The sequence below is a fragment of the Gracilinanus agilis genome, chromosome 3 (genome assembly GCF_016433145.1).
Source record: "Gracilinanus agilis isolate LMUSP501 chromosome 3, AgileGrace, whole genome shotgun sequence".
Lineage (NCBI taxonomy): Eukaryota > Metazoa > Chordata > Mammalia > Didelphimorphia > Didelphidae > Gracilinanus > Gracilinanus agilis.
This window is the reverse complement of record NC_058132.1, coordinates 69,698,373-69,724,332: the sequence shown is the minus strand read 5'-3', so window position 1 is coordinate 69,724,332 and position 25,960 is coordinate 69,698,373. Positions and strand designations below refer to the sequence as shown.

At 40.8% G+C, this 25,960-nt stretch overlaps 1 protein-coding gene and 1 non-coding gene across 3 annotated transcripts in view; both read left to right on the top strand.

Moving 5' to 3' along the window:
• Positions 1-24,275, top strand: part of PUM1 (pumilio RNA binding family member 1) — a 163,433-nt gene extending 139,158 nt beyond the window's left edge. For both annotated transcript variants that reach the window (XM_044667964.1, XM_044667963.1), the window contains exons 17-21: positions 384-521; positions 6,460-6,585; positions 7,740-7,861; positions 17,876-18,068; positions 22,532-24,275. In XM_044667964.1, the coding sequence (XP_044523899.1) occupies positions 384-521; positions 6,460-6,585; positions 7,740-7,861; positions 17,876-18,068; positions 22,532-22,663 (711 nt within the window). In that variant the 3' untranslated portion in view covers positions 22,664-24,275. The remainder of the gene's footprint in view (positions 1-383; positions 522-6,459; positions 6,586-7,739; positions 7,862-17,875; positions 18,069-22,531) is intronic.
• Positions 20,985-21,071, top strand: LOC123243459. The gene has a single exon (XR_006505982.1). It is a non-coding gene; the product is annotated as a small nucleolar RNA SNORD103/SNORD85 (small nucleolar RNA).
• Positions 24,276-25,960: the final 1,685 nt, after the last annotated feature.

Genomic DNA, 25,960 nt, shown 5'->3' with positions numbered 1-25,960 from the left:
TGGTGGTGGGAAGGGAACTATTCAGCACTGCTGAAGTGTGAGCTCCTTCTTTACCCTCATTTAGCTGTTAAATTCCTGGCAAGTTTTTTCTTGGGTGGACCTCTTGTTTTCTCATCTTCATAATGAGATGAATAATTAATACTTAAACTGCCATATTCTCAAATTAGATGATAACACTTTTAATATTTAAAATCACTTTTTTAAGGCATTCTCTGTAACTGTCCCTTTTTTGTGACTGATTTGCACTGTCGTATCTGATGTCATAATTTCTTACATTTATTAATTTGATGCCAGTGTTTATTGACGTGTCTGTGTCACGATACTGTGTAGGTACTTTCCAGCTGTGATTCTGGTGGTGCTTTCTCTCTCTTTCTCTCCAATAGAATGAGATGGTACGGGAGTTAGATGGCCACGTCCTGAAATGTGTGAAAGACCAGAATGGTAATCATGTGGTTCAGAAGTGTATCGAATGTGTGCAACCTCAGTCTCTACAGTTTATCATTGATGCATTTAAGGGACAGGTAAGTGATAGAAGAGAAAACAGGAACACTCTGAGGCTTATTTGTGGGTTTTGTTATGTGTGAAATTGAAAGTGGGGATTCTTTTAAAAAAAAAAAAATCTGAATCCATGTGAGAGCACAGTAAATTGCAGTGTGGCATAGTGGATATTAGGCCTGGAATCAAGAAAACCTTGACTTAAATATGGCCTCACACTCTAAGGAAGTCATTCAACTTCTGCCTGCCTGAGTTTCCTTTTCTCTATACTGATGATAATAATAGCATCTACTTTGCAGGGCTGTTGTGAGGATCAATTGAACTGATATTTGAAAGTGCTTAGCACAATTCTTGGCATATATAAATGTTAGTAGTAGGTATATAATATTGCATTAGCCTTGTGGTGATCTAGAAATTACTTTAAAGTAGTCATTTGAAATGATGATACCTATAGACCACAGAAAGGGTACCACCACTTGCCTGACAATTATGTACCTATATGAAAACTTGTAAACAATTTTGGCAATGGGCCATCCATGTGTGTATTGTGATTTTCATTTGAGTAGGACAGTTTCAGTTTGGGAAACCAATCCCTTGTACAAACCCCGCTTTGGTCCAGTCCCTTACCAGCCTTGGGGATTCTTGTCCACTAATGGGTTGTCATTCTTTTTTACATCAATATTTGGGCTACATTTTGAGAGTATCTGTCAGTTTTGTTACAGTCATATGAGCTATTTCTCACTACATGAAACTGATAAAAATATTTTAGGACTATCTGTTTAAACACTTGAAAAAGAACATACTACTACGAAACTCCTTTAACTAACTTTTTTTTTTTTTAAATATCCATTGGGTTCCAGATGTTAATTTGTTACCTTGTATATTGAACAGGTGTTCAAGAAGGTGGTGATTGATAGGTCTTCAGGCAAAAATTCACACGTAGCCAGGAGAATTTTCTGATTTCTTTTTGGAGGTGGCTTGAACCTGTACTTTTTGTCTGGCTCAGTCCTTCACTTCATTCTTCATTTGTTAACCATCCCGAACTATTGTTGCCCCAGACCCAGTTTCTGCCTCTTAATGATTCCTCTCTGCTATCACTTCCCAAGTCTCTTGTTCATTTATCTATCACCTGAGTTTCTGATGCTGTTCTGTCACAGTGCTCCTGTCATACATCTGTGCTCTTACTTCCTAACTGCTTCTCCCTCTCAAATCCTTCAGAAAGCAGACTCTACCCCACTTTGGGTCTTCATCCCATTCAGCTCTGTACAGCAGGATTGTATTGGGCTTGTGCTGTCTAGTCACATTCTGGCCATCCTCTCTCTCCCATCACTGAGGCAAAAAGTCATCGCCAGTGGCTAGCCAGGATCTTGGTTCCAGAGGATCACGGTGTGATAGGACTTAGGCCATACTTTGACTGATGATTAGACTATCCTACCCGCAGAGAATGACTTGTTACAAGCTTACTTACTTGTCTTCATTATCAAAGCAGGCACCCTGGTGATTACTCTGAGAAGTTCTCTGTTCTGGCCATGGATCCTCTCAGACTCATTTCCCATTCAAACCTCATATTTGACCCGCTCTGTGTGGGTCTCCATCTCCTGTACTCCCCCCAATTCCCTTCCTGATTAGCAAAGTACCCTACTCACAGATTTGAGGGCCTCCTTTAAGGCCTCTTAGAGGCTTTTGCTGAATCACTTTATGTGGAAACTACCAATGAAGAGCCCTATTGGTTTTCCTGAAATTGAGGTTCCTTTGAGTATAATAGCAGTAAGTTGGCCCAGCATTGAGATGGAGCAAGTGACTTTGGTGCATCAGTTCATAGACTTTCTAGCAGTCGTCAGCCTAGGAAGAGCCATCAGGAATAGATCAGGGATTATTAAATATAGCTTTGAGAGGGATGACAGCCCTCCTAAGGTTTACTTACCCCTTTCCCTAGCTCAGGTCCCACATCTCAGATATTCTTATCTCAGGAAGTAGCCGCATGATAACCCAAATGGACATAGGATGAATGGCTTCAAGGCCTCATGGAGCCAGCATGCCCATGCTAGAGTTTTCCAAGTTCCTTCTGGCAGCCCAAGCAAGGGTCTAAAGAGGCAAAAACATAGCTGTATATCATAGTGACGAGATCTAGGTGCAAGAAAAGTCAAATTCTTTCCTCAATTCCCACACAGGTACAGAGCCGTTCTCTTCATTTTTGCCCTTCATTCTGAAACTAACAGGAGGCAGTTACTTTCTCAGGGCTCTGTTAGTGTTGGGGTCATCTAAGTTTAGACGTCAAAAGGGGCACTTAGCTCTAATTCCAAATTCTTCATAATGACTGAGGCTTGTAACCAGGACCAAGGTGGATTACATCACCCACCCATCATGTTTTAACTTGTTCTCAAGACCAAATGGTCTTCTCAGAATAATGTGGGCATTTCTTTGGACAAAAGAAGCAGTTTGGACCCATCTTTAAGAACAGTAAGATCCCAACTGCTAAGCTGCTTCTGAAGGCCCCTTTATTGCCAGAACAGTTGAAATATAACAATTCCCCATCTTGCTCTGGGTTCATGAACAAGAAAGACTTGGAGGCTAATCAACTAAATGAACTCATCCACCCTCCCTGCTGGGTGCTCCCAGACTGATTCAGTCCCCTACCAGTGTAGCTAGACCAAGCGGTCCTCTTTTGCAGGCTACCTCTAGGAGGAAGGAAGAAAGGAAGATGGATTTTCAGGTCCTTCAGAGATGGTATGACTGTGGATTGGATAAGATAAGATGTGTGAGAGGAATGGTGAGAGCTGAAAAAAGAGTCTTTGGTGTTTTGTAAAGAGCCTGAAGGATTACTGGGAGGGAAGCTATAGTGTATGTCAGTGACCATATGGTTTTCTCCCAGATGGTGTCATTTCCTTCAAAACTATCTCTTAGTAGTTGAGCCAAAGCCCCGGAGAAATACAAGAATTAGAGGCCATGGTTTCTAAGATCTATAATCTATGCAGATATAAGAGCAAGCTATGGAGGGACTCGTGAAGGAGGCAGTACTGTTGTGAGAATTTCCTATGATCACAAAGGACCTCGATCATTTTCTATCATCCCCTGGCTCTTAGCCTGTGTTTTCCAACCCTGACTTCACCCCTTGACTCATCTTCTCAGGTAACTAGAGTACCAGTTCTGAGAGACCAGAAGACTACTGGGAGCAGATTGGATGGGTTCTCTTCTAGCTTGCTTTCTCCATAATGTTATGTTACTGGAATTCTACTTCTCTCTCACCCATAGGTGTCAAGGACTTTGCAGACATGCCAACCTTTGTCAATAATTCTATCTATGTCTTGTGTTCATCTGATCGCAGACACAAGTCCCTTATTTTCAGGCTCAGAGGTCCGCCATCTAAGCAAGAGTGAACCATCTGACAAGGTTAAGGGAAGTGTTTGAGGCTGTGTTCAATTTGTCAGCCAAATTCTGTGTCTCTCAGGGCTCAATTCAAGGGTTTTTGAAGCAACTAGGGATGGAACAGAAACAGCTCTTCAAGATCCTCCATAGAATCATATGTGAATTCTGTGGATTCTCTCTCCATCATGAAGTCAGCTAGTACAGTTTGTTGTGTGGAGTATTTGCCAAGTGAAGGTAGGTAGGAAGGAGGCAACTGGATCTATTGCAATCGCTTTCAGCCAGCGTATTGATCAGGTCTCCTGTGTTCTGGAGAGACAAAGACCACAACCAGTCCCTGACCTCAAGGGATTTCCAGCTGTGTCCATAAATAACAGTCATATCCTATTTGGCCAAGCTGTTGTTTTTGTTAGAATGTTGAATTCTACATTTTCGATAGTGGATGCTCCCACAGAAATGTCCCTGCACTGATTCTTCCTAAGGAACTGAAATCATTTCATTATTCCTCATGGAAACCTGCCCACCTCTCCCAACTCATATGGTGCTTGGTTTACCTAACCGTTCACCACTCTTCTGGCCTTACTTTTTGTCTCCTCTAGTCTTACTGGCTCGTCAGAGAAGATCAACAGTATGCCTGAACTATGTTGTTGGTATCACCTGTCATTTGGGGCGGTGGTGGTTGGGGGATTGGTCTTTGCAGTTCTGATAAATGAATTCTCTTCTCTACACTGAGCAACATCCCTTTCCACTCAAATGTTGTTGCTTTTTTAATCCAACAAAGACAGGTAGCTGTTGAACCTTGGTGGGGGCGTGCGGCTGGTCTTTGCAAGTAGGAATCTGGACATAGAGGATTTTTGGCCATTTCAAAGATGCCAGCAAATAAATGATGAGTCCCTTCCTATTCAGGTTGTTTGCATGCAGACTGCTGTCATTTCTCTAGGCTATTTGTATTCACCTGGTTTTCTTCTGGCCCCTAGTTCTTCATGCTCTTTTTGTCCCTGTACCTGTTGGACAGGTTTCCAATACTGTATTCAAAGGACAGGACGAAGTCCTGGGGAAATGAAACTGTACACAGTAGGGTTATTTCTAGTATGTGGTAGGGAAGAAAGAAGCATGCCAGGAAGAGAGCACACCTTGTGCTCCAGAGTTAGAAAGTTGTCATTGACATCCCACAAATCTCCGGCTCTAGGTGCCAAGCCACATTTATGAAAGAAAGAATCTTTTTCATGGTTGTGTGAGCTAATGAGGCAGCACCCTAGGGGACAAAGCCGGTACTGCATAGAGGACAAGGGCACCTCTGCCTTGGGGGTTGGAATTAGCCCAGGGAGTGAGGCTGAATTGACATGAGACTATAGGGCCCTGGGGGTCAGAAGGAATGAAGGGTGCTGGGTGTGGAGACAGGGAGCTATGACAGAGCTCAGTTCTTCCCTCACATACTCTGGGCTCTGTGAACCTTCTGTGCCTTTATTTCCTAGACTGAAAATAGGGCACCTTCCAGCTTTTAGCCTATGATCACAGGATCTATATTCTTTACCTGTCTTATGTCCCTATCTGGCACCACAGTTTTAGAGCCTAGAACCAGGACCTTGTTAGAGATTTCTGATTTTTATTTGCTTACTGGTCTTGATCTTGCCCCTCATGCTTGACTTTTGTTGGCTCATTGAGTCATCTCCTTGGTTGTTTTTGTGTTGTTCTCTTGATTACCATTCGTGGTAAAACTCCCTCCCTATCCACAACTGACTCCCTAAAGTGAAAAGAATTCTGTGTCATAGGTGAGCTTACCAGGCTGTCAGCTTTGCCCTGCCCTGGTGTTAGACCGCATGAGCCAGGAGAAATGTTTTGCGATTCATAAGTAGTAAAAAATATCAACACAAGAATGACCAGATTCTCATCTCTCGCTTTTATCTACATCTCAAGACTCTGCTCTGAGTGCTCATTCTCAGATTAGTGTACTCATTTTGCTGATCTCGGTTAATTACTTGGAGAGTCTTGGTGCTGAATTTGCCTTCAGTTACTCATTTCTTTTGCCCAAAATCTTGCTGTAAAATCTCTCCTGAGAATGTGACAAAACTCTGCCAACTGTTGGGTTGTAGGGAAGCTTCTTTTTATCCTATTCCTCCTTCCAGCAAAACCAAAAAAAAAAAAAAAAACCCAACAAAAAAAACCCACGCCACACGAGAGCATAAAACACATGTTCTCTCTCTCTAATTGGTTATGGATTTTGAAATGTTTCTTGCCAAAAGGCTAAGAGAATGAAGCTCTCTGAAGGCTTTGAGCAGCAGAAAGCATGTTGATTTAGTTGTAGCAGGTTAGGAGTAGTTACTAGGAAAATGTCAGAGACATGCAGATGGAGAAAAGAGTGCAGCCCTTCCCAGGTAACTCTGTACCGCTCCTTCACCATTCGAAAGGAGTATTCATGTTCTACTTCTAGGATAACCTGTTTGTTAGGGGAATGCATTGTGCCCTGGCAGGTGGGAATTATTACTATAGCTGCAACTCAGACCACATAGTGGTTTGTGTATCTTAGGCTCTGGAGACGTAATTATTGAGTTGAAATGCATGTGCTTATTGTTTTGTGTGCCGGGGGGTGCTCTTTGTCAGGTGTTTGCACTGTCTACACATCCTTATGGTTGTCGAGTCATTCAGAGGATCCTGGAGCACTGTCTTCCGGAACAGACGCTTCCCATTTTAGAGGAGCTTCACCAGCACACGGAGCAGCTTGTCCAGGTATGGAGAACTCTGAAGTGACAGTAAGCCAGCCAACCTCAAGCCCAGTTTGACCCAGCAGCATAGAGTTCTACTTCAGAAAGATATCAATGAAAGCAGTTTGCCTCTTATTTAAGAGTGGTGAGGTAGTCACTGAAATCCTAGATTCTTTTTTTTTTTTTTTTAACCCCTCACCTTCCACCTTAGAATCAATACTGTGTATTGGTTCCATGTTAGGAGAGTGGTAAGGGCTAGGCGATGGGGGTTAAGCGACTTGCCCAGGGTCACACAGCTAGGAAGTGTCTGAGGTCAGATTTGAACCCAGGACCTTCTGTCTCTAGGCCTGGTTCTTAATCCAATCCTAGGGTTACATAGTTCTTTGGGGGAAGATAAGGCCCTTTTTGTTATAGAGAGGTAGTTTCTACCATATTATAAAAAGAGCTCTGGAATGGGAGCCTCTTCAGACTTTGTTGCTACTGTAGGCTCTGCCACTGAGACTTAGGGCAAGTCATGTCCTCAGGTACCTCTCTGTGGCCTCAGTTTCTCCCTATCCAGTGAGGGGTGTTTTTAAAGGCCCTTCCTTGCCAGTTCTGGTATTGTCATTAGTGTTTATCTGACTGCCAGGCTGCCTTTAGACTGTGTATCTGAATAAAAAGAAATTCAAATAGCCCTAGGTATGAAATGCTGGAAGGCAAGGGAAGAACCTGAATGGAGAAACATAGAGATGGCGTATGCCGAAGTCTAAACCAACATTTCCTTCATGAACACTTTGAGGAATCATTCCTTTTGCTCTAGTCCAAAACATCAGGCTTATGCTATAGGATTTTAAGGGCTATGTTTCTTCCCCTTGATCACATGCCACTCTATGCAATTGCAAGCCATCAGGCAGTTTTCAAATCCAGCGTGAACAAGGTCTTATACCCACTGGATCTGTTAAGTAAACCACAAAGTCATGTATTATACTGATGTCATTCTCTAGTCCTCACAGTGTGGTGATTTATAAAAGGGGAATGATTTGCCACTTGGCTATTCTGCGGTTAAGCGTCCTTTTGTTCGTCAAAGGAACTATCTTAATGTTTTAGGGGAAATGATGTTAATCAGTCTTAAAAGAATTGTGTAGCACCATGCAACTAGTTCGAATGTGAGCTTGGCTCTTCTCCTTGTCTCATCACTAGGACCAGTATGGAAACTATGTAATCCAACACGTATTGGAGCATGGTCGTCCCGAGGACAAAAGCAAAATCGTAGCAGAAATAAGAGGGAATGTGCTTGTGTTAAGTCAGCACAAATTTGCAAGGTACGTACATATGTGGTTTAGAGCCTACGACAGCTATATTTTGCATGATCTGCCTAGACTTCAGGAGATGAGGAGATTAAATGAGGCTTTGGGGAAAGGCAGAATAAACCATTTTGTGAATGAAGAAAACCTGCTCTTGGATTGGAAATTAAATAGCCCTGCGTTGACTAAACGCTAAGCAAAGCCAACCCTTTCCCTCACTCGGCCCCTTTCATTGCCTCTTTGAGCATTGAAGCGCTTTTTCCTTGGTACTCTGGGAATGCGTTTTCACACTCCAGTATTTGAGCAGCTCTTGAGAGAAGTAGATGGGTCCAAGACATCTAGAAACTTCCTTTTTCCTCTACAGGAATTTCTCATCTTTTCCATTGCACAGAACTTGGTGAACTCACATTTTTACTAGGTTGTAAACTTGTCCACAAGGAATGATGTACAAGTTCTTTTCTAATGATGGGAATCTAAATGACAATAAGCTTAGTACTCAGTCCTGATCTTACATTGTTGTTTTTTAGACCATTGCCAAAAGCAAGGGAATCCTGGAAGCTAGCTCTTGGCTGACCAGTGGTGTTTAGTCCTTCACTTGTCCTGTGCCCTACCTGCAGTCTTATTTGAATTCTTCCCTTTGAAGTGATACAGAAGGGTAAATCGCCTTTCCTCATATGGAATTGGCGACATTCTAGCCAAGGCGATAGAGAGTAAATTCCATAGATAAAAATTCATTGTTTCCACTTTAAAAATGGAAATCAGTGAGCTCCATTTGTGAATATGATCTATATGTCTGCTCTGAGAGGCTGATGAGACCCAGACTACATCATTCAATCCTGTGGATTGGGTCTACTCTCTTTTCCTGGCCAGCTTCATGTATTCTGCCTCCCCTCCCCTCCCCTCCTTTCCCCTCCCCTCCCCTTCATCGAGTAAGCTCCTGACCATTTCACAAGCGATGTAGAATGTGAATAGTCAATGCCAATCAGACATAAGATCCCAGAGGACAGTTCTGTGTTCATCTCCCAGTAGATTTCCTTAAGTTCTGGTAATAGGGGCAGAAGAACTGTTCCAGCTTCTGTTGCTTCAGGGAGAATAGTAGCGAGACCCAGATTAAATTGCTTTTTCACAGTAAACTAGCTCTTGGTGAAATCGTAGTGTGCCTCATGAGGAAAGAGTTAAATAAGTAACTTTTCCCCAAATTTCAGTAACATCAATGAGAAAGCCTGATCATTAAATTTTATAAAGTTAGATCAAGTTTCTTTAAGGTCCAAATTTATAATTAATTCATGTCCTGGCATCATGGAGAGGAATTGGTAGGATTGTTTGGCTTATCCTCAGATTAGACCAGAATTAGACTTAAGTTCCAATACAACAGGAGGAGGGGAATTTTTGTTTTAATTTATAACAATATAGTTTGTTTAAAAAATCACCTTGGTTTCCAAATATATCCCATTACCCTCATCTGCCAAGTTAGCCATCTTTTGAAACAAAGAATTTAAATGAAAAATAAAAATGCAGTTCAACAAGACTAATAAACACATCAACCAAGTCTGAAAATGTATTCAGTGTTCTTTACTCATAGACACCCACTTTTCCCACGAAAAAAAGGTAGGGATATTTTCTCATCTTTTGTTCAAGGCTCAGCTTAGATATTATAATTGTAGTACTCTCTTTTAATGTATAGTTCTTTCACATTTTAATTTTTGTAACCATTGTGTATATCATTTCCTGGTTTTGCTTCCTTCTGCATCATATTTTGTCTATATTCTTCATATCCATCATTTCTTAGTGTGTGTTCTTTTCTTTCTTTAAGAACAAAAACAAAACCGAAAAAACTATCAATACTGGGTATTTATTCCAAGGGGGAAGAACAGTAAGTCCCGGGTGAGGGTTAAATGACTTGCCCAGGGTCACACAGCTAAGAAGTGTCCTAAGTCAAATTTGAACCCAGTACCTCCTGTCTCAAGGCCTGGCGGTCAATCTACTGAGCCATGTAGCTGCCCCTGTATATGTTTCTTATTAATTCTCTTATATTCCTGTTTCATAGTTGGTTTAGTCATTCTCTAGTTGGTTGACTTCTACATTGTTTCCGTCAGTGCAACCACTAATCATGCTTCTTGAAATATTTTTGTGGTATATGTTGAATCTTGTCTTTGACCTCTTTAAGTTGTATACACGGCTGTGGAGAAGGGGACGGCCTTCTTAACTTGTGCTCTGCAGCTGTGGAATGGACATTCAGCAAACATTGATTGAGCACCTACTATGTGCCAGGCACTAGATATAAAGTAAAAAATGCAAACCACCCTAGCTGAGCTGTTGGGGGGTTGTGGGAGAGTAACACAGATACTTGTAAGTATATATTAGGCATCCTAAAGGCTTTTTTAGTTCTATTTTGCACTACTACCTCTTAAGACTTTGAGGATTTCCTGTATAAGATAATTATTCAGTAATTAGGGGAGAATGGTACAAGCAATTGAAAGAGATCAGGAAAGGCAATCTACAGTAGGTGGCTATTTGAGCTGAGTCAGCGAAGAGGGCTAAAGTAGAGTAAAACTGAGTTAGATTTGATGTAGGTGATGAAGGTCCTTAAATTCCAAACCAAGGTGCTTCATTTTGAACCTCCAGAAGCTCGGGCCCAAGGGAGTTCCGTCTCTATGCTTTTCAGTGATCTCCCTTTCAACTTTGGTGGAAGATGGTTTGGAAAAGAGAGAAGCTGGGGACACGGACCCTAAGGAAAAGTGTGTTGCAGTTTGTATGAATGAAAAGAAGTGAAAGGAGAGCATGAAAGGAGGTTCTGGAGGTAGAGATGGTTGTGAGCAGGAGTGACAAGGCTGATGGTGCCCTTGACAGATAGAAGATTTTGCAAGAAGGATGGCTGGGGGTAGGGAGATGAGAAAGACAATGAGTTCTGTTGAACCTAAGGAATCTGAGATACCTTCAGGAGGTCGGAATGGAGGCCTGGAGGCCAGGAGAGGTACTGGGAGGAAGGATAGATCTGAGGAGTCTTGTTTGTAGAGATGGTCATTGAACCCAGGGGAATAGATGAGGTCATCAGGCAGAGACCAAGAACTATTTGTCTGAGATCCCATTCTGGATTGAGTAAGAGGAAAGATAGAAGAAATTGTGCGATCCTTTCCTCTTCAGGTTTTGTGGCTCTGAAGTCTGTAAAAAGCTCTGTTCATATCAGCACCAGCAACAACGAGCTTTTGTTGTCTGCATAGAATACTCTGTTAGATGCTGGGCACATAGCTACATTAACATAGCCAACTAGGGAGGAAAGGATTTGCCAAGCAGCTAGAGTTGCTTGTGTGGTGTGTGAAGTGGCAATGTTATTTCCTAGAAGGAAGCATGTAAAACCTGTCACAAACCTGGGCAAAGGCCAGAGTGATCCAGAGGAACTGCCGAACACAGGTGACCAGCATTAACATTAGCAATGGTAGGAAAACTTGGAATTTTTGGTTGTCCATTGATTTCTTTCGTTTCCAGATTTCTTTCTACTTTTAGTTAGACTCTTGGTCAAATCCTTCTTAATTTGTGATTGTGATTCCTGTATTTTTCTGATTCCATCTAGTTCTTTAACAGTTGAACCAAGAAGGTATGATGAAGAAGTAATCCATTCCTTCTAGGTTCTAATATGATTGGAGAGAAGTTGAGACTAATTTCTAAAAGCTGATAAACTGTCAAAATTTGGCAGACAACATGACAAAAATTGGGCTTTTTTATCCTATGAAGTTCAATTAGCCTATTTAGAACCTATTTAGAGCCACTTTGCTTAATGAAGACATCCCTTCTCCGAGGTAGTGTGCTTTATCATATAATTATTCAATTGGTAGGAATTTCTATTACCTCTTGTTTAAATTCCCCCCCACCTTTTTTTTTGCATTGGCACTTCTCAATATATCCTGTTCCTCCCAGAGAACTATGCCTTGAACAACAATAAAAACATTCAGCAACTAACCTGCATGTCGGCCAACTCTAACATTATAGGTAGTATTCCACACCCACACAGGCCTGCATCTTTGAAAATGAGAGGAAGTATTTCCAATCTCTTCTTCGGGGCTAAACTTTGATGAGTATGTTGGTAAATGTTTAACAACTAGCTCTCTCCCTCCCAAAATATATGCACGCACACTATATATGTTATTATGTTATATGCATTATTAACCTTTTTCCCCTCACATAAAGTCTTTCTAGGCAATCAACCAAACAGTAAATCAAGCCCTGATTTGTAGCATTTGCCAATTTCTGAAATGTAAATACCTCAAAGATGTGAAAACCTTCAAACTTCAGTTTGTGGAAGTCAGCTTCAGCATACCCCTGGCTATAGTTGCACTTCATTCAATTTCATTAATTTTGTTATTTTTTCTGTCTGTCATTATGTAAACATTGTGTATATTATTTTCCAGACTCTGCTTACTCTGTATCGGGTTCATAAAGTCTTCCCATTCTTCTCTGTATTTATTATATTCACAATGATACTGTTACATTTACCTTACATTACTGGCTTAGCTCAGTCTTTAAAGTGTTGCTGTAAGTATTTTGAACTTTAATTTTTTTTATCATTGACCAAAGGGTTTGTACATTTTAGTCACTTTTAGATTGTTGTACTAATTCAAAGCTTTACCCAACAGTGTAATACTGTACCCCTCTTCATATGCCCCTTCCGAATTTGGAAAAGATTTTTTTTGGTTCTAATCGGCCAAGATCTGTCTTCTCACTCTCCCCAACTGATAACAGAAGAAAAACAAAACCCATTATAAACACGTATAGTCATTCAAATCAAATACCCAAATTGGCTATGTCTAGAGAATTACTCGTCTTGTTCTTCATTCTGAGCCCTTCACTTTTGTATCAGGAAGTGAGTAGCATGCTACCTCTGGTCGTTATCATAGTGATAAGACTTTAATATAATAGTAACCCGTCACCCCCTTAGAATCAGTTCTCCTTAGGAATGAGCCTTCCCTTAATCTCCCTTCTCTTTAGTTCCTTCTACTACCATCTCTCTCGTCTTTCCTGTTTTCCTGGTGCATGAAATCTATTTCTGTGCCCATCTGTGTGTGTGTATTTTTTTCCTTCTTTTGACCAGTTTAGATGAGACTGAGATTCAAGAATCAATTACTTTTTCCCTTCCTTGTTTGTGTAGATGTCTACTTGTACATCCTGAATATGTGTTTATGTGTTAGATTTTCCCTAACCTTCCTTCCTCCTTCCCTTCTTCCCTCCTTCCTTACCCCTCTCCTCATTCCTCTTCCCCCTTTCCATCCTTTTCTTAAGATCATCAAGACATAACAGAACTACTCCCAGATCTTGTCTAATTGGGATCCCTCTATGACTTCTGATGATGATAGGGTTAAGAAGGGACAAATGTATCATCTCCTCATATTTGAATGTAAGCAGTTTATCCTTATTTAGTCCTTTGTTGTTGTTTATTCATATTTATCTTTTTATGTTTCTCTTTACTCCTGTGTCTTTATTTCAGAGGTTCTCTGCCGTTCTAATAGTTTCATTAGGATTGTTTGAAAGTTCTCTATTTCATTAAGGGCTATTTTTTTCTGCTACTGTATTACACTCAGTTTTACTGTGAAATTTATTCTTGACCAAAGGCTGTGTCTTTTGCTTTCTGGAATATAATATTCCAAGTTCTCCACTCTTTCACAATGGGACTATGGTATGAACCTGACTGTTGCTCATTGGTACTTGCGTTCTTTCTTTCTGGCTGCTTGCACCTGCTTGACTTGGAACTTCTGAATTTTAGTTACAACTCCTGAGAGTTTTTATCATGAGACTTCTTTTAGGGAATGACTAATGAATTTTTTCTTTTTTCCACTTTGCTCTCTGGTTCTAAGAATGCTAAGGAGTTTTCCCTAAAGATTTCTTGAAATAGGATGCCTAAGCTTTTTTTTTTTTTTTTAAACAAAACAAACCTTTATTCATTTATTTGTTTGTTTGTTTGTTGTGATGTTCAGATTAATACAGTGAGTCTTAAAATTTTTTCTACTCAGAATAGGTCAAAGTTTTGTATCTTTTATTCTCTTTACAATTCTTTCTTCCATAGTTCTCATTTATTTCCATTCCCCCCTCCCAAATTCTTTCATTTTGCTCATAAAAATATTTTAAAACTTAAAAATATCCTTTTCCTAGGAATTCCCTTTGAGTTTGTACCCAAGAGTATATTTTTCTGAGGTTTTTCTTATAGATATTTTGGTGTCATTATCTTTACCAGATTGTGGTCATTTTATGAATTGTTCTCCTGGTTCTGTTCATTTCACTTCATATCAGTTCATGTGAGTTCTTCCCAGGTTTTTCCATTGTATTTGTTTCCACGCTGTATTTTTCTTTGAAGTTTTGCTTGTACATGTTTTGATGTCATTTTCTTTTCTTGTGTTAATGTCTTGAACATCCCTGTCACCCTAACAACTCATTATAGTGGGGTTCTTTTTTGATTTGCCCATTGTTCTAGCCTATTTCTTGACCTTATACCTGATAATAAGGCTGAACTCTGCCATGCTTCTGTAGAGAAGGTCTGGGCTGGTCCTGTTGCTGCTTTTTTGGGGTAGTGAGTAATTTGTTATTCCAGGATCTCAAGGACAAAGTTAGGGACCTACTACTTTTTCAGTGTTCCCAAAATGGTATGATCCAGGGCAAAGTCTGATTGCTGACTCAATGATCTGAGTTCTCTAAGTTCCTGATCTAGGTTTAAGTCTGAACAAGAGAAGATGCTGTTGGACTTCACTGCTAGCATCCACCTACCTGCTGAAGACATGATAAAATAAAATAGAAATAGAAAATTTATAAAATAGAAGAGCATTGATGGGTATACTTTTGATTTAGTTCCCCTCTTAGTAAAAAAAAATGTTTTTAGTATGCATCTTCAGTGTATGTATTTGCTTTTTTACAAATACTTATAGCAACTCTCTTTGTAGAAGGAAAAAACTGGTAGTCTCTAAGGGATGTGTTATACACCATGTCTTTTACTTGTATGTGACTTGCTAAAGTTCTTTGTGCCCTAGCACATATTCCAGTTTAGTAAAGGTGCCATGTGCTAATGAGAGAGAGGAATGTTTTTTTATGCTCTTATTCAGAGGATACTTTATGTCTTTCATTTCTACATTCTCCAGAAGTTTGCTCAGTTCTCTATTTTTCTTTGGTTGATCCTTCACTTAAGTTTAAATTTGTCTAGCTCTGAGAGAACATTAAAGACTTCTATCATCTTTTCTAACTTCAGATGCTCTCCCATTTGTTGCATGTATTTAGTAATACTTGTCTCTTTACCTGTAATTCCTTTAAGCATATAGTTTTCTTATTTATCTCTAATGTTTTTACTTTGTCTGATCCCATGCTCTTGCTTTTTTGGATTCACTTCATACATAGTAAATTTTGTTCCAGTCTTATTTTCATTTCCCTCTTTGTGAATTGGATGGATGCATAGATGGCATGTGTGCATGTTATATATGTGTTTGTATGTACATACATGTATTATATACAAGACATTCTTGAGCATTGTTTCCCTATCCATTCTGTGATTAGTCCATTAACATTTAAAGTTAATAACTATCAGGGTGATGCTTTCTTTCTTTTTTTTTTTTTTTTTCTTCATTATTGTTAGTGTTGCTTCTACTGAAATCCCCTTCATCTTTTTTATCAGTACTTTGACCCTGGTATTAACTGGTTGAACTTAAACTCTTCTGATACTGCCCTATTCCCAGAAACCCTTTTTCCCCTCCTCTCATTTTTCTGACTTTTCTCTAGTTCTCAGGCTTACTTAAGTTTCTCTTGTGTGATCATTTTAAGGTCCTTGTCTCCCATTCCTTTTCTTACTTGGAAAGACATTGCCATCGACCCTTCTCTTCTGTAACTCCAGTCCTATAAAAGGCATTAATTTGGTTCACCTCTTCCACCTGTTGAGGGAATTTTGAATTGACTATTCGGTTCTTCTGCTGTCTCTTTTCTTTCTCACGATTTGCCTAACTTTGGTGGGATGTCATTTGGCATTGTTGTTCAGCATATATTCTTTTCCCCTTGGGGATTTCTTGTGTTTGTGCCAGACAATTTTGTTATTTGAACATGATTTGTTCATTGTCAGAGATTTTCTGACTGCTTGCTCCTTTTCTTTTAAATTGTCATTGGAATCGTTCACTTTCAACACCCTGTCTCGACATTTGAAGCTCAAGAGTTTTTCTTGAAGTATATCTGAGTACTCTGGCTCATGACTGTTGTCTTAAAGAGAAGGTGTATATAGTTTTCTCGTATTAATAGCTGCGTTGTGATCTTCAGGGTTTTTCATTTGGTCTCTTCTTTCTGGCAGAGCTGTGTCCCTGAAGTTAACTGCTGTGTATTGTCTTTCAGTTCGGGCCTTTTGATTTGTATGAAATCCATGTGTGGTGGTGGTGTTTTTAATGTTGACAGGTAGTTTCTCTTCTGCCAACTTTCCCATTGCTTCTGTAGTTTTTGTTTTCCAGATCTCTTAATCAGCTGGATCGATGATTATTGTATATTTTATCTGTAATTTGGAGATTGTATTTTTGAATTCTGTGTTGTGTTTTAATATCTGACCTGTGTAAAATCCTAATTTATTTTCTGTGGATTAAATTTCTCCTTTGAACCATTGTGGAGTTCTTGTTCCATGCTTTCTGGTACATACACATATGGGCATCTTTAATCAGGCATGGGGTACTTTTCTTCCCCTTTGTATTATCTTTGGTGTTTCACTTCTTTATCTTTTTCTTTTTTTTTTAAAGAATCCTCCTTTGCTGATTTATTGGTTTTATGTTGGGCTTTTATCAAATGCTTTGATAAATGCTCTTGTTCCATTTGGAGGTGGGAGGGGTTATTTGGTACCTTGGCCCTCTACTTTCACCCGCCTACTTTGCTAGTGAGTAGATTTTTATTGTATCAGTCATTCAGCCTGTCTTTCTTATGCCTATCCTGCCAGGCACCAGGCTAAGGATGGGGGAAACACAAAGCAAAAATAGCTAGCTTCCTCCTGTTCTTTATTCCACATCAGTGGGCAGAGTGAACTCCTGCCCCTTCTTGAAGGAAGGGAGATGGAGCTGTTTATGTGAAGTCTTGCATGGCATGAGGTCAAGCCCTTCACAAGCTTGAGGCTTTGCTGGTACTCTTGTCTCTGTCTGGCCTAGTGCAAAGTGAGCACTCAAGAGTTCTCTAGTTTGAATTTGTTCAAGATTAGGGGCTTCATTTTCTTCCGTAGAGGCATCAAGGGGGCACCACATTGGGCAGCTAGACAGGGGTCAGGAAGATCTGAATTCAAATCTGGTCTCACACATTGACTAACTCTATCACCCTGGGAAAGTCATTTCACATCTTTTTGCCTCAGTTTCCTCAATTGTAAAATAGGGATAATAATAGTGTGGGTCTACTTATATGTTTATAAATATTAAACATTTATAATATTTATAATTATATGCATTCATATTATCTTGATATTATTTTATGCTATATTATTTATAGTATTTAATTAATGTATTTATAATTTTATAAATATTAAATATTTATGTATTTTTTACTTTCTTGATGTATTTAGTCACTTGAGGTTTTTACATGTAACTCTTTTGGGCAGGGGTTCAAGGGGTTTGTAAAAAGTGACCAATCTGCCATTTTTCTGATGGTGTGAGCCAGAATCCTTTCCGTTTGTCCCTTAAGTTCTTGAGCTGGGCAGCCTAGGGAGAGGTAAAGATTGGGTGTCAGGAACCCTGGAGCATAGTTCTGACTCTTATCTGACTCCTCAGATAAGTCACTTCATGTGAACCACAGTTTCCTCCTTTGTTTAAAGGTTTTGACTGGATGATTTTGCAGGGACCCTTACAGCATTAACCTTAAGTGACTCTCTTATTGGGAGCCATGGTAAAATGGACTCATTGAGGATCAGTATTTTTGGTTTTCTTTTTGTTGTTGAAAATATATCAGTCTAAAAGCATTATACAGCAGTGGCAGCCTTGGCGAGGCAGCTGACCCAGCAATAGTTAACCCCACGGCTTGGTTTTCAGACCTTTTTACCATTTTCTTTTTTAACAGCAATGTTGTAGAAAAATGTGTTACTCATGCATCTCGCACGGAGCGTGCCATGCTGATTGATGAGGTGTGCACCATGAATGATGGCCCTCACAGTGCCTTATACACCATGATGAAAGATCAATACGCCAACTACGTGGTCCAGAAAATGATTGATGTGGCCGAACCAGCCCAGCGGAAGATTGTCATGCATAAGGTATATGATTGCCCATGATGTTCATGAAGTCTGTGGGAGATCATTATTGGCATACGGTTATTTTCAGGAGAGTGTGTTAGGCTCCCCCCATTTAAAACTAGAAGCTCCAAAGTCTTCGAGTGCATTAGAAAGATCACTAGACTGAGAGTCAGGAAACCGTTCTCCCAGCCTGGCTTTGCTCCTTATTACTTTGTCTCCATGGACACACCCTTCATCTCTGTTCCTCAGTTTCTTCATCTATAAAATGAGGTGTTTGGACTAGGCGGTCTTAAGTGCCTTGTCAACGGATAGATCATCAGACCTGGAGTCAGGATGTCCTCAGTTTAGATCCAGCCTCAGACAATGACTGTGGCGGGCAAGTCATTTCACCTGTGTTTGTTTTAGTTTCTTGATCTGTAAACTCGGTATAATAAGAGCACTTATCTCTCGGGGTTGTTTTGTGTTCAAATAAGATAATGTTTGTAAAGAACTTAATATGGTTCCTGGTACATAGGCCTCTCTATGCAAGTGTTAGCCATTATTAATCCAGCCTCAGAGCCTTACTATCTTGGTGACCCTGGGCAAGTCAGTTAATCTCCATTCATCTCAGGTTCCTCAACTGTAAATGGAGTTAATACTTACAGCTTCCTCCCATGGGTTTTGGAACTGAGTGAGATGACATTTTTAAAGGGTTTTGTAAACCCTAATGCACCCCCTGATGTTGTTGCTCTTACTGTTGTTGTTGTTATCGTGGCTCATAAACTTCAACATCTGGAGCTAGAAAGAGACATCAGGGCTGTCCAGTCAAAATCCTTCATTTTACAGAGGAGGAAACTGAGGTTGAGATGATACTGTCATTGGTCCAAGTTTATATAATTAATCAGGCAGCATTTATAAGGCTGCTACTCTGGATCAGGCACTGGCCTACATTCTGCTAACCAGAGAAGGTGGCATGTGAACTTTTTTTTTTTTTTTTTTAAACCCTCACCTTCTGTCTTGGACTTAAGTCTAAATACCAGTTCCAAGGCAGAAGAGAGACGTGGGCTAGGTAATTGGGGCTTAGTGACTTGCCCAGAGTCCAATAGCTAGGAAGTACCTTAGGTTAGATTTGAAACTTTCATTTCTAGGCTTGGTGCTCTATCCACTGAGCCACCTTGCTGCCCTACATGTGAACTTTTTTTTTTTTTTTTAAACCCTTAACTTCTGTGTATTGACTTTATAGGTGGAAGATTGACTTTATAGGTGGAAGATTGGTAAGGGTAGGCAATGGGGGTCAAGTGACTTACCCAGGGTCACACAGCTGGGAAGTGTCTGAGGCCGGCTTTGAACCTAGGACCTCCTGTCTCTAGGCCTGGCTCTCAATCCACTGAGCTACATAGCTGCCCCCTACATGTGAACGTTTGACTCACATATTCATTAATCTTTGTCCTATAACGTACTGCCTCCCTATTCCATGATAAGGCTTCTGTAAATGTAGCCCAGTGGATAGAGAGGCAGGCGTATAGTCAGAAGGACCTGGGTTCAAATCTGTCATCAGATACATCCTACCTGTGTGATTCAGTGCAAGTTTAACCCTGATTTGCCTAGCCTTTGCCATTCTTCCATTTTAGGATTGAGAGAGACAAAGACCCTTTTCCAAATCTTTTTCTTACTGGAAAGAATTTGATAATCTTATTCAGCATTTCTGACTGATTAAGCTCAGTGTATAATTGATTACATTCTAAGAGATTAATCCTTATGCCAAAGAAATGGCTCCTTAACTGTGAAATTTCCATCATCAGAGTGAACATTTGGAAGAGAGATGGTGTGGGCAGGGGCAGCCACTTTCTGAGCTCCTCGAAATGTCCCCACCCTCGCCTCTACAATCTAGCCTGCTCATGTTTCCTTTGGTCTGCAGAGAGGCCAACCTCACTCGCTTTTGCCAGGAAGTGGATGGTGATGGTGATTAAGGGTTTAGCATTAATATAGAAGAAAATAAAGAAGTTCCGTGTTTGACCATCAGGATGGTTTCAGGTTTTTAGTGTTCCTGATGAATTTTCCCCTTAAACTGATGCTGCCCATGGCTTTTAAGGCCAAACTCCTCTCCTCTGACCCTTTTAGAATAGTCACTTGACATGAGGAGCCTCTGAGAGTTGAATAGTCCTGACTGCTCTTGACACTGAACCCGGGGAGAGAATTGGTGCTGGGGTCCTTTTCTTCTCTCTTCTCCCAGTTGTTTTCAGTCAGTTAAAAGCCTCTCCGAGTGTATGTGCTTCCATGCTTTGTACCAGAAGCTCCAGGACTCCCACTGTACCCTGTTCCTTCCACTGAGGCTGGCTTGCCAGATTCATGGAGAGGGCTCTGAGAAAAGAGACGGTAAACCTGGAAGTGAAGTATAAAATAGGGAATGGTTCATATTGTAGAAAATCCCTCTTTTTTCCGGGATGGTGTATTTTCTTTGATGGAAAGTGGCACATGAAACAGGCCAGGAAACCAGGAGGCTTGGACACAGAGTGAAATGCTGTTTGCCAGAAAACACAAGTTCTAATACTGTCTATGGGAGCTTTCGTTGACTGGCAGTCAATGTGCTTGTACACAAACAGGGAAGAAAGTCAGTGGGAAAGGCTGAGATCACCTCTATGTCAATTTGGCAGAGGACTGAAATGGTTTATTTGTATAGTATCATCTATTTAGAGTAGGAATGGATGTTGGGGACCGTCTAGTCCAATGTCTTCATTTCTTGGATTAAGAAAACTTGACGCCCAGAGAATTTGAGTGACTTTCCCAAGGTAAATACCAGTCATAGGACAGGTGAGATTTGAATCTCAGTTCTATGTCTCCAAACCCAGTGCTTTTTACATTGTGCCAATCAAACTACAGGAAATTCAGCAGACCAATGGCGGCAGCATTGTTAGGCACTGACGTTCACTTGGCGTGCCCTTCTGCTGTTTCCCTGAGTCTGGCAGTGATGACACTCTTGCCCTCACTGAGAACACAGTTCGGTAATGAGAACCTTTACTATGTACTCAGAAGTGCTGAGCCAGACATATGTATGAGCAAAAGTTGGGAAGCTTCTGGAACTAAATCAAGGGCTAGTCTAGTCAAAATAGGCTGAGTGTGTGTGTGTGTGTGTGTGTGTTTACACAGCTAATCTGATTTTTCTGGGGACTTGAGTGTGAGCATGATTAGATGGAGAGAGGCCAGGTCAATAGCAACCCACTCAAAAGATGGAATAGATTGGAATCTAACCAGTAGTCGCTTTCATCAGGCCATATGTGATAGGTCAATGGAATTAGGAATGTTTCCCCAGAAGCACAAAGGCATTGAGCATCACCTTCAATTACTCATTTTTTGGTGGCAAATTCCCATTTTCTCCACTGTGCTCATATCAGCAGCAGCCTTTTGGACATGGCCTTCTGGAGATGTCCCAGAGCCACCTAAAACTCAGCATGTCCAAAATAAAACTCTTCTCTCTCCTGGAAAATCTTCTAAACTTCTCCAGCTTCTGGCACAAACACCGTCCTCCTTCCAAATCACTCAGGTTTACAGTCTTGGACTCTTCCCCGGAGCTTTTCATTTCCCTTCACTTCCTATCCTGCAGTTAGGTGCCAAGTCTTATCTCCCCCACACAGTGTCTCCTGTATCCAGCCTCCTTCTCAGTTCCTAGAATGGGGTGGTAGATCCTACTTGGTCTCCCTGTCCACAGTCCAGCTTCCACATTGCTGTTGCTGCCAGAGGAGGGCGCTCCTTGTGTGTGAAGCTCTTCGGTGGGCCTCTGTCTCCTCTGGGATCAAATACAGACTTTGTTGGGCATTTACAGACGTTTGTAATCCACGTCCAGCTTACATCTGCACATGACTTATATTCATGCACTTTACATTCCAGCCCAGCTAGGCGGGTCCATGCCTTTGGAGAGGCCGTTCCCTCATACTTGCTATGTATACTCTTCCTTTACTTCCCCTTTCGGAATCCCTAACTTCCTATATGAAGCCCGTACCCCAGATTCTTTCCTTCCTTCCCCGTCTCCCCAGGAGATCACCTATTTGGCTTAGTCCAGATTGTATCTTTATTTATTTGTGTGAATATTCTTTCCTTCATCAAATGCAATCTGTGGAGGGCAGGGACCGTTGCCTTTTTTTTTTTTTTTTTTTTTTTTTTTTTTTTTTTTTTTTTGTTCTGGCATCCCCAGCACCATTCGTGCTTAATGAATACTTTGCTCCAGCTGTAGAGTCGTTGAAACTACAGCAGTCCTCATGTCTGTGTCTGTGCGTCTGTCTTGTCTGTCTGTCTTAGACCAGCCGTGGCAAAGTGGTCGTAGCCCAGTGGAGAACCCAAGTTCTGAGGTGCCTACTTTTCTCTCTGGTAGGAGGAGTTGGACAAAAGAGGCCTCGTGGCTTCCCTTCACCACGTAGGATTGTCTGGTCGTGTGTCTGTCTGGCTGTTCCTTGTGTCCTCGCAGTCGGGGCAGCAACCTTTTAATTCACAAACTGTTTCTCTTTCCCCAGATCCGGCCTCACATTGCAACTTTACGCAAGTACACCTATGGCAAACACATTCTGGCAAAGCTGGAAAAATACTATATGAAGAATGGGGTGGACTTGGGGCCAATTTGTGGACCACCCAATGGCATCATTTGAAGCAATGAATTCTTGAAAAACTCAGTGGCCAATAGGCAAATCCAACCAGCAACCGGGAATACTCCAATATACAGTTAGAAAAGGGTTAATGGTTGCTCACCTATTACAGAGAAAATCAAACAAACTTTAAAAAAGCCTTTGTAAATTTCTTTAATTTTATTATGCATAACATGTACTAATTATTTTTTTTAATTGACTAATTGCCCTGCTGTTTTACTGGTGTATAGGATACTTGTACATAGGTAACCGATGTACATGGGAGGCCACATATTTTGTTCACTGTTGTATCTATATCCCAAGTGCAGAAACTTTCAGGGTGGTTGGTTTAAAAAAAAGAAAAAAAGAAAAAAAGGTTTTTAACTCATCTGCCGAGCCGGCAAATTTTGCAAATACTTGTTTTTTCCCCCCCATTTTAGTCAAAATTCAGAAGTTCTCATTTTAGTTAAATGGCACAAAACTTGCATTTAATGCTGTTTATAAATATTAAAAGTTTCAGAGTTGCTAAAGCTTCAGTTTAAGAGAATTTTAAGTTTATGAAACTTTTTAAATTGCTTTTTTGGGGGGAGTAGAATATGCTAAAGAACTTAGCTTAGTCGATTTTTGGAAGGATGAATGCACACCCGGGACATTTTAAAAGCAGGGTGGGTGTGCTTGTTTACGGCCGACTTGATTTATTCTGTTCAAAGGCAAAATGTGATTATTTAGCATGAGAAAAAACAATCCAACTCTGCTTTGGTCTTGCTTCTATAAATATATAGTGTATACTTGGTGTAGACTTTGCATATATAAAAATTTGTAGTATTTTCTTGTTTTGATGTCTAATCTGTATCTATAATGTACCCTAGTAGTGGAACATACTTTTGATTGTACAATTGTACATTTGTAAACCTCTGTAATGTAAATGTGGAGAAGTTTGAATCAACATAAACCCGTTTTTTGGTAAGACAAAAAAATTAGCAAACCTGTGCATTTCAATGTATATTCACACCTTTTATGGTCGTAGCATATAGTGTTGTATATTGTAAATTGTAATTTCAACCAGAAGTAAATTTTTTCTTTTGAAGGAAATGTTCTTTATACAGCCTAGTTAATGTTTAAAGAGAAAAAAAAGCTTGGTTTTATTTGTCACCTCGTGGAACAGTAGCGAGATCCTTTCTAAATGTTCTACAAAATGACTCAGTTAAAAAATAGTGTTTTTTTAATCTTCCAGGAGTAACATGTTTTGCTTATTTTGTGACAGTAAAAAGGACGTGCAAAGGTTCAGCCCCGCCCTGCCCCCAATCAGAGCCCCTTCCACCTTGTAAAGTGTGAAGCCCGCCCTTTTTGTACAGAAGATAAACTGTATTTTGCATTTTGTCTACTTGTAAGTGAATGTAACATACTGTCAATTTTCCTTGTTTGAATATAGAATTGTAACACTACACGGTGTACATTTACAGAGCCTTGTGTATATTTCCAATGAACTTTTTTGCAAGCACACTTGTAACCATATGTGTATAATTAACAAACCTGTGTATGCTTATGCCTGGGCAACTATTTTTTGTAACTTGTGTAGATTGTCTCTAAACAATGTGTGATCTTTATTTTGAAAAATACACAACTTTGGAATCTGGGTTTGTGCTTTCTTTGAACCCCTTTAGTGGAGCCCCTCCTCCCCCAGGACTCACCCTCTCCCCTCCCCTCCCCTCCCCTCCCTCCCACCTCCACCTGGCGCTTCTAGCCCAGGTGGAATGAGAACTGAGATGGGGGGGGGGTTGGAAACAGGGACACACACACACACACCCCACAGAATGGAGGCATTCTCTCCAGCTTAGGGGGCCAAAGGAATCCTGGTTGCTCTCTTTTTTTTTTTAGCCTTAGTTTTCTGGATCCACTTTTTTTTTTTTTTCATCCTCTCAATGACTTCTCCCTGACAGCAACCATCCCTTGTGACTTAAAGGTGTGCGTTGGGGGGGGCTCAGGCAAAGCTCATTTAGGGAGACTCCATTAGCTCTCTTTAGGGAGAAGAGCCTCGGCTTTGGAATCAGAGGACCCGGCTCAAAAGTCGGCCCTGCCCCTTCGTAGCAGAGTGACCTTCATCTCTTTGGGTCTCCCTTTTCCTCATCTGTCAGGAGAGGTTGGCCCAGCTTCATTCCCGGGGATTATAGAGATCTTGCTAAGCAGGACCAAGAGAGCATGTCCCTGGGAGGGATGGAGGGAAGGAGGCAGGCAGCCAGCCATGGCGAGGCTCCCGACGACTCTTTTTCTAGAAAGGCAGTTCCGGAAGCTGTGCTGTCCCTCTTGGGCTGCTCCAACACAAAAGGGAATGAGATGTGGAATTCAGAAAGGAGACCACAAAGCCTGGTCTTCATGGAGGACGTCCATTCCCTGGGCTCCTATGGAGTAGGATGTGAATAGTAACTCCAATGACTGGAGAACCAATCAGAACCCATTAGGCTATGTAAAGATTAAGAGATTTGCCAAGGGTTGTATAGCTTACATGTCGAAGGTGGAATTTGAACCCAAGTCCGTTCTGACATCACAAACCTGTTTGCCACCCTGTGGCTGTTGTAGTCCCTCAAGGGGCAGAAAAATAAGCCTGAGAAATTCTCCGGATCAGATTCTTGACACCAACAAGGAGCTGTGTCTGGGGTATACAAATAATGGAATGTTTAGGGAAATGACTGCATCTTAGGGATGGGGTTTGTTTTTTAATTTTCATTTAATTATAGGAGAATGAAAAACATGGTTTCCTAGGCACCCATGATTTGGGATGAACGGGGTGAATCCTTCAAAGGATTCAGAAAAAAGGGGAATTTGAATCCTGTGCCTAAAATTCAACTGGAACCCAGGCTAGGAGAGGGACATCAGCAAGTATGGACTTGGGGAAATAATTCCTAGGAAGAGGAAAGGGAACTTGATTAAAAAGGCTGATATGGAGACTAAGGGAAAACATTTACTAATATGCATTTAAAAAACAAAACAAAACCTTACCTTCTGGCTTAGAGTCAATATTGATTCCAAGGCAGAAGAATGGTTAAGGGCTAGGTAACTAAGGTTAAGAGACTTACCCAGAGTCACTCAGCTGGGAAGTGTCTGAGGCCAAATCTGAATCCAGGACCTTCTGGTTCTATGACTATCTACTGATCCACCTAGCTGGCGGTACCTCCCCCTCTCCCTCCCACTAGTATTTGTTTTTAAAATACAGAAATGGAATCAAGCACGATTCACAGAGGATGAATAGAAAGTGTATCTTGGTCATGAAAGTCTGCCAATCAGGACTGGTTTTAGTTTGCAGTGTCCTGGGGTTGGTGAGAA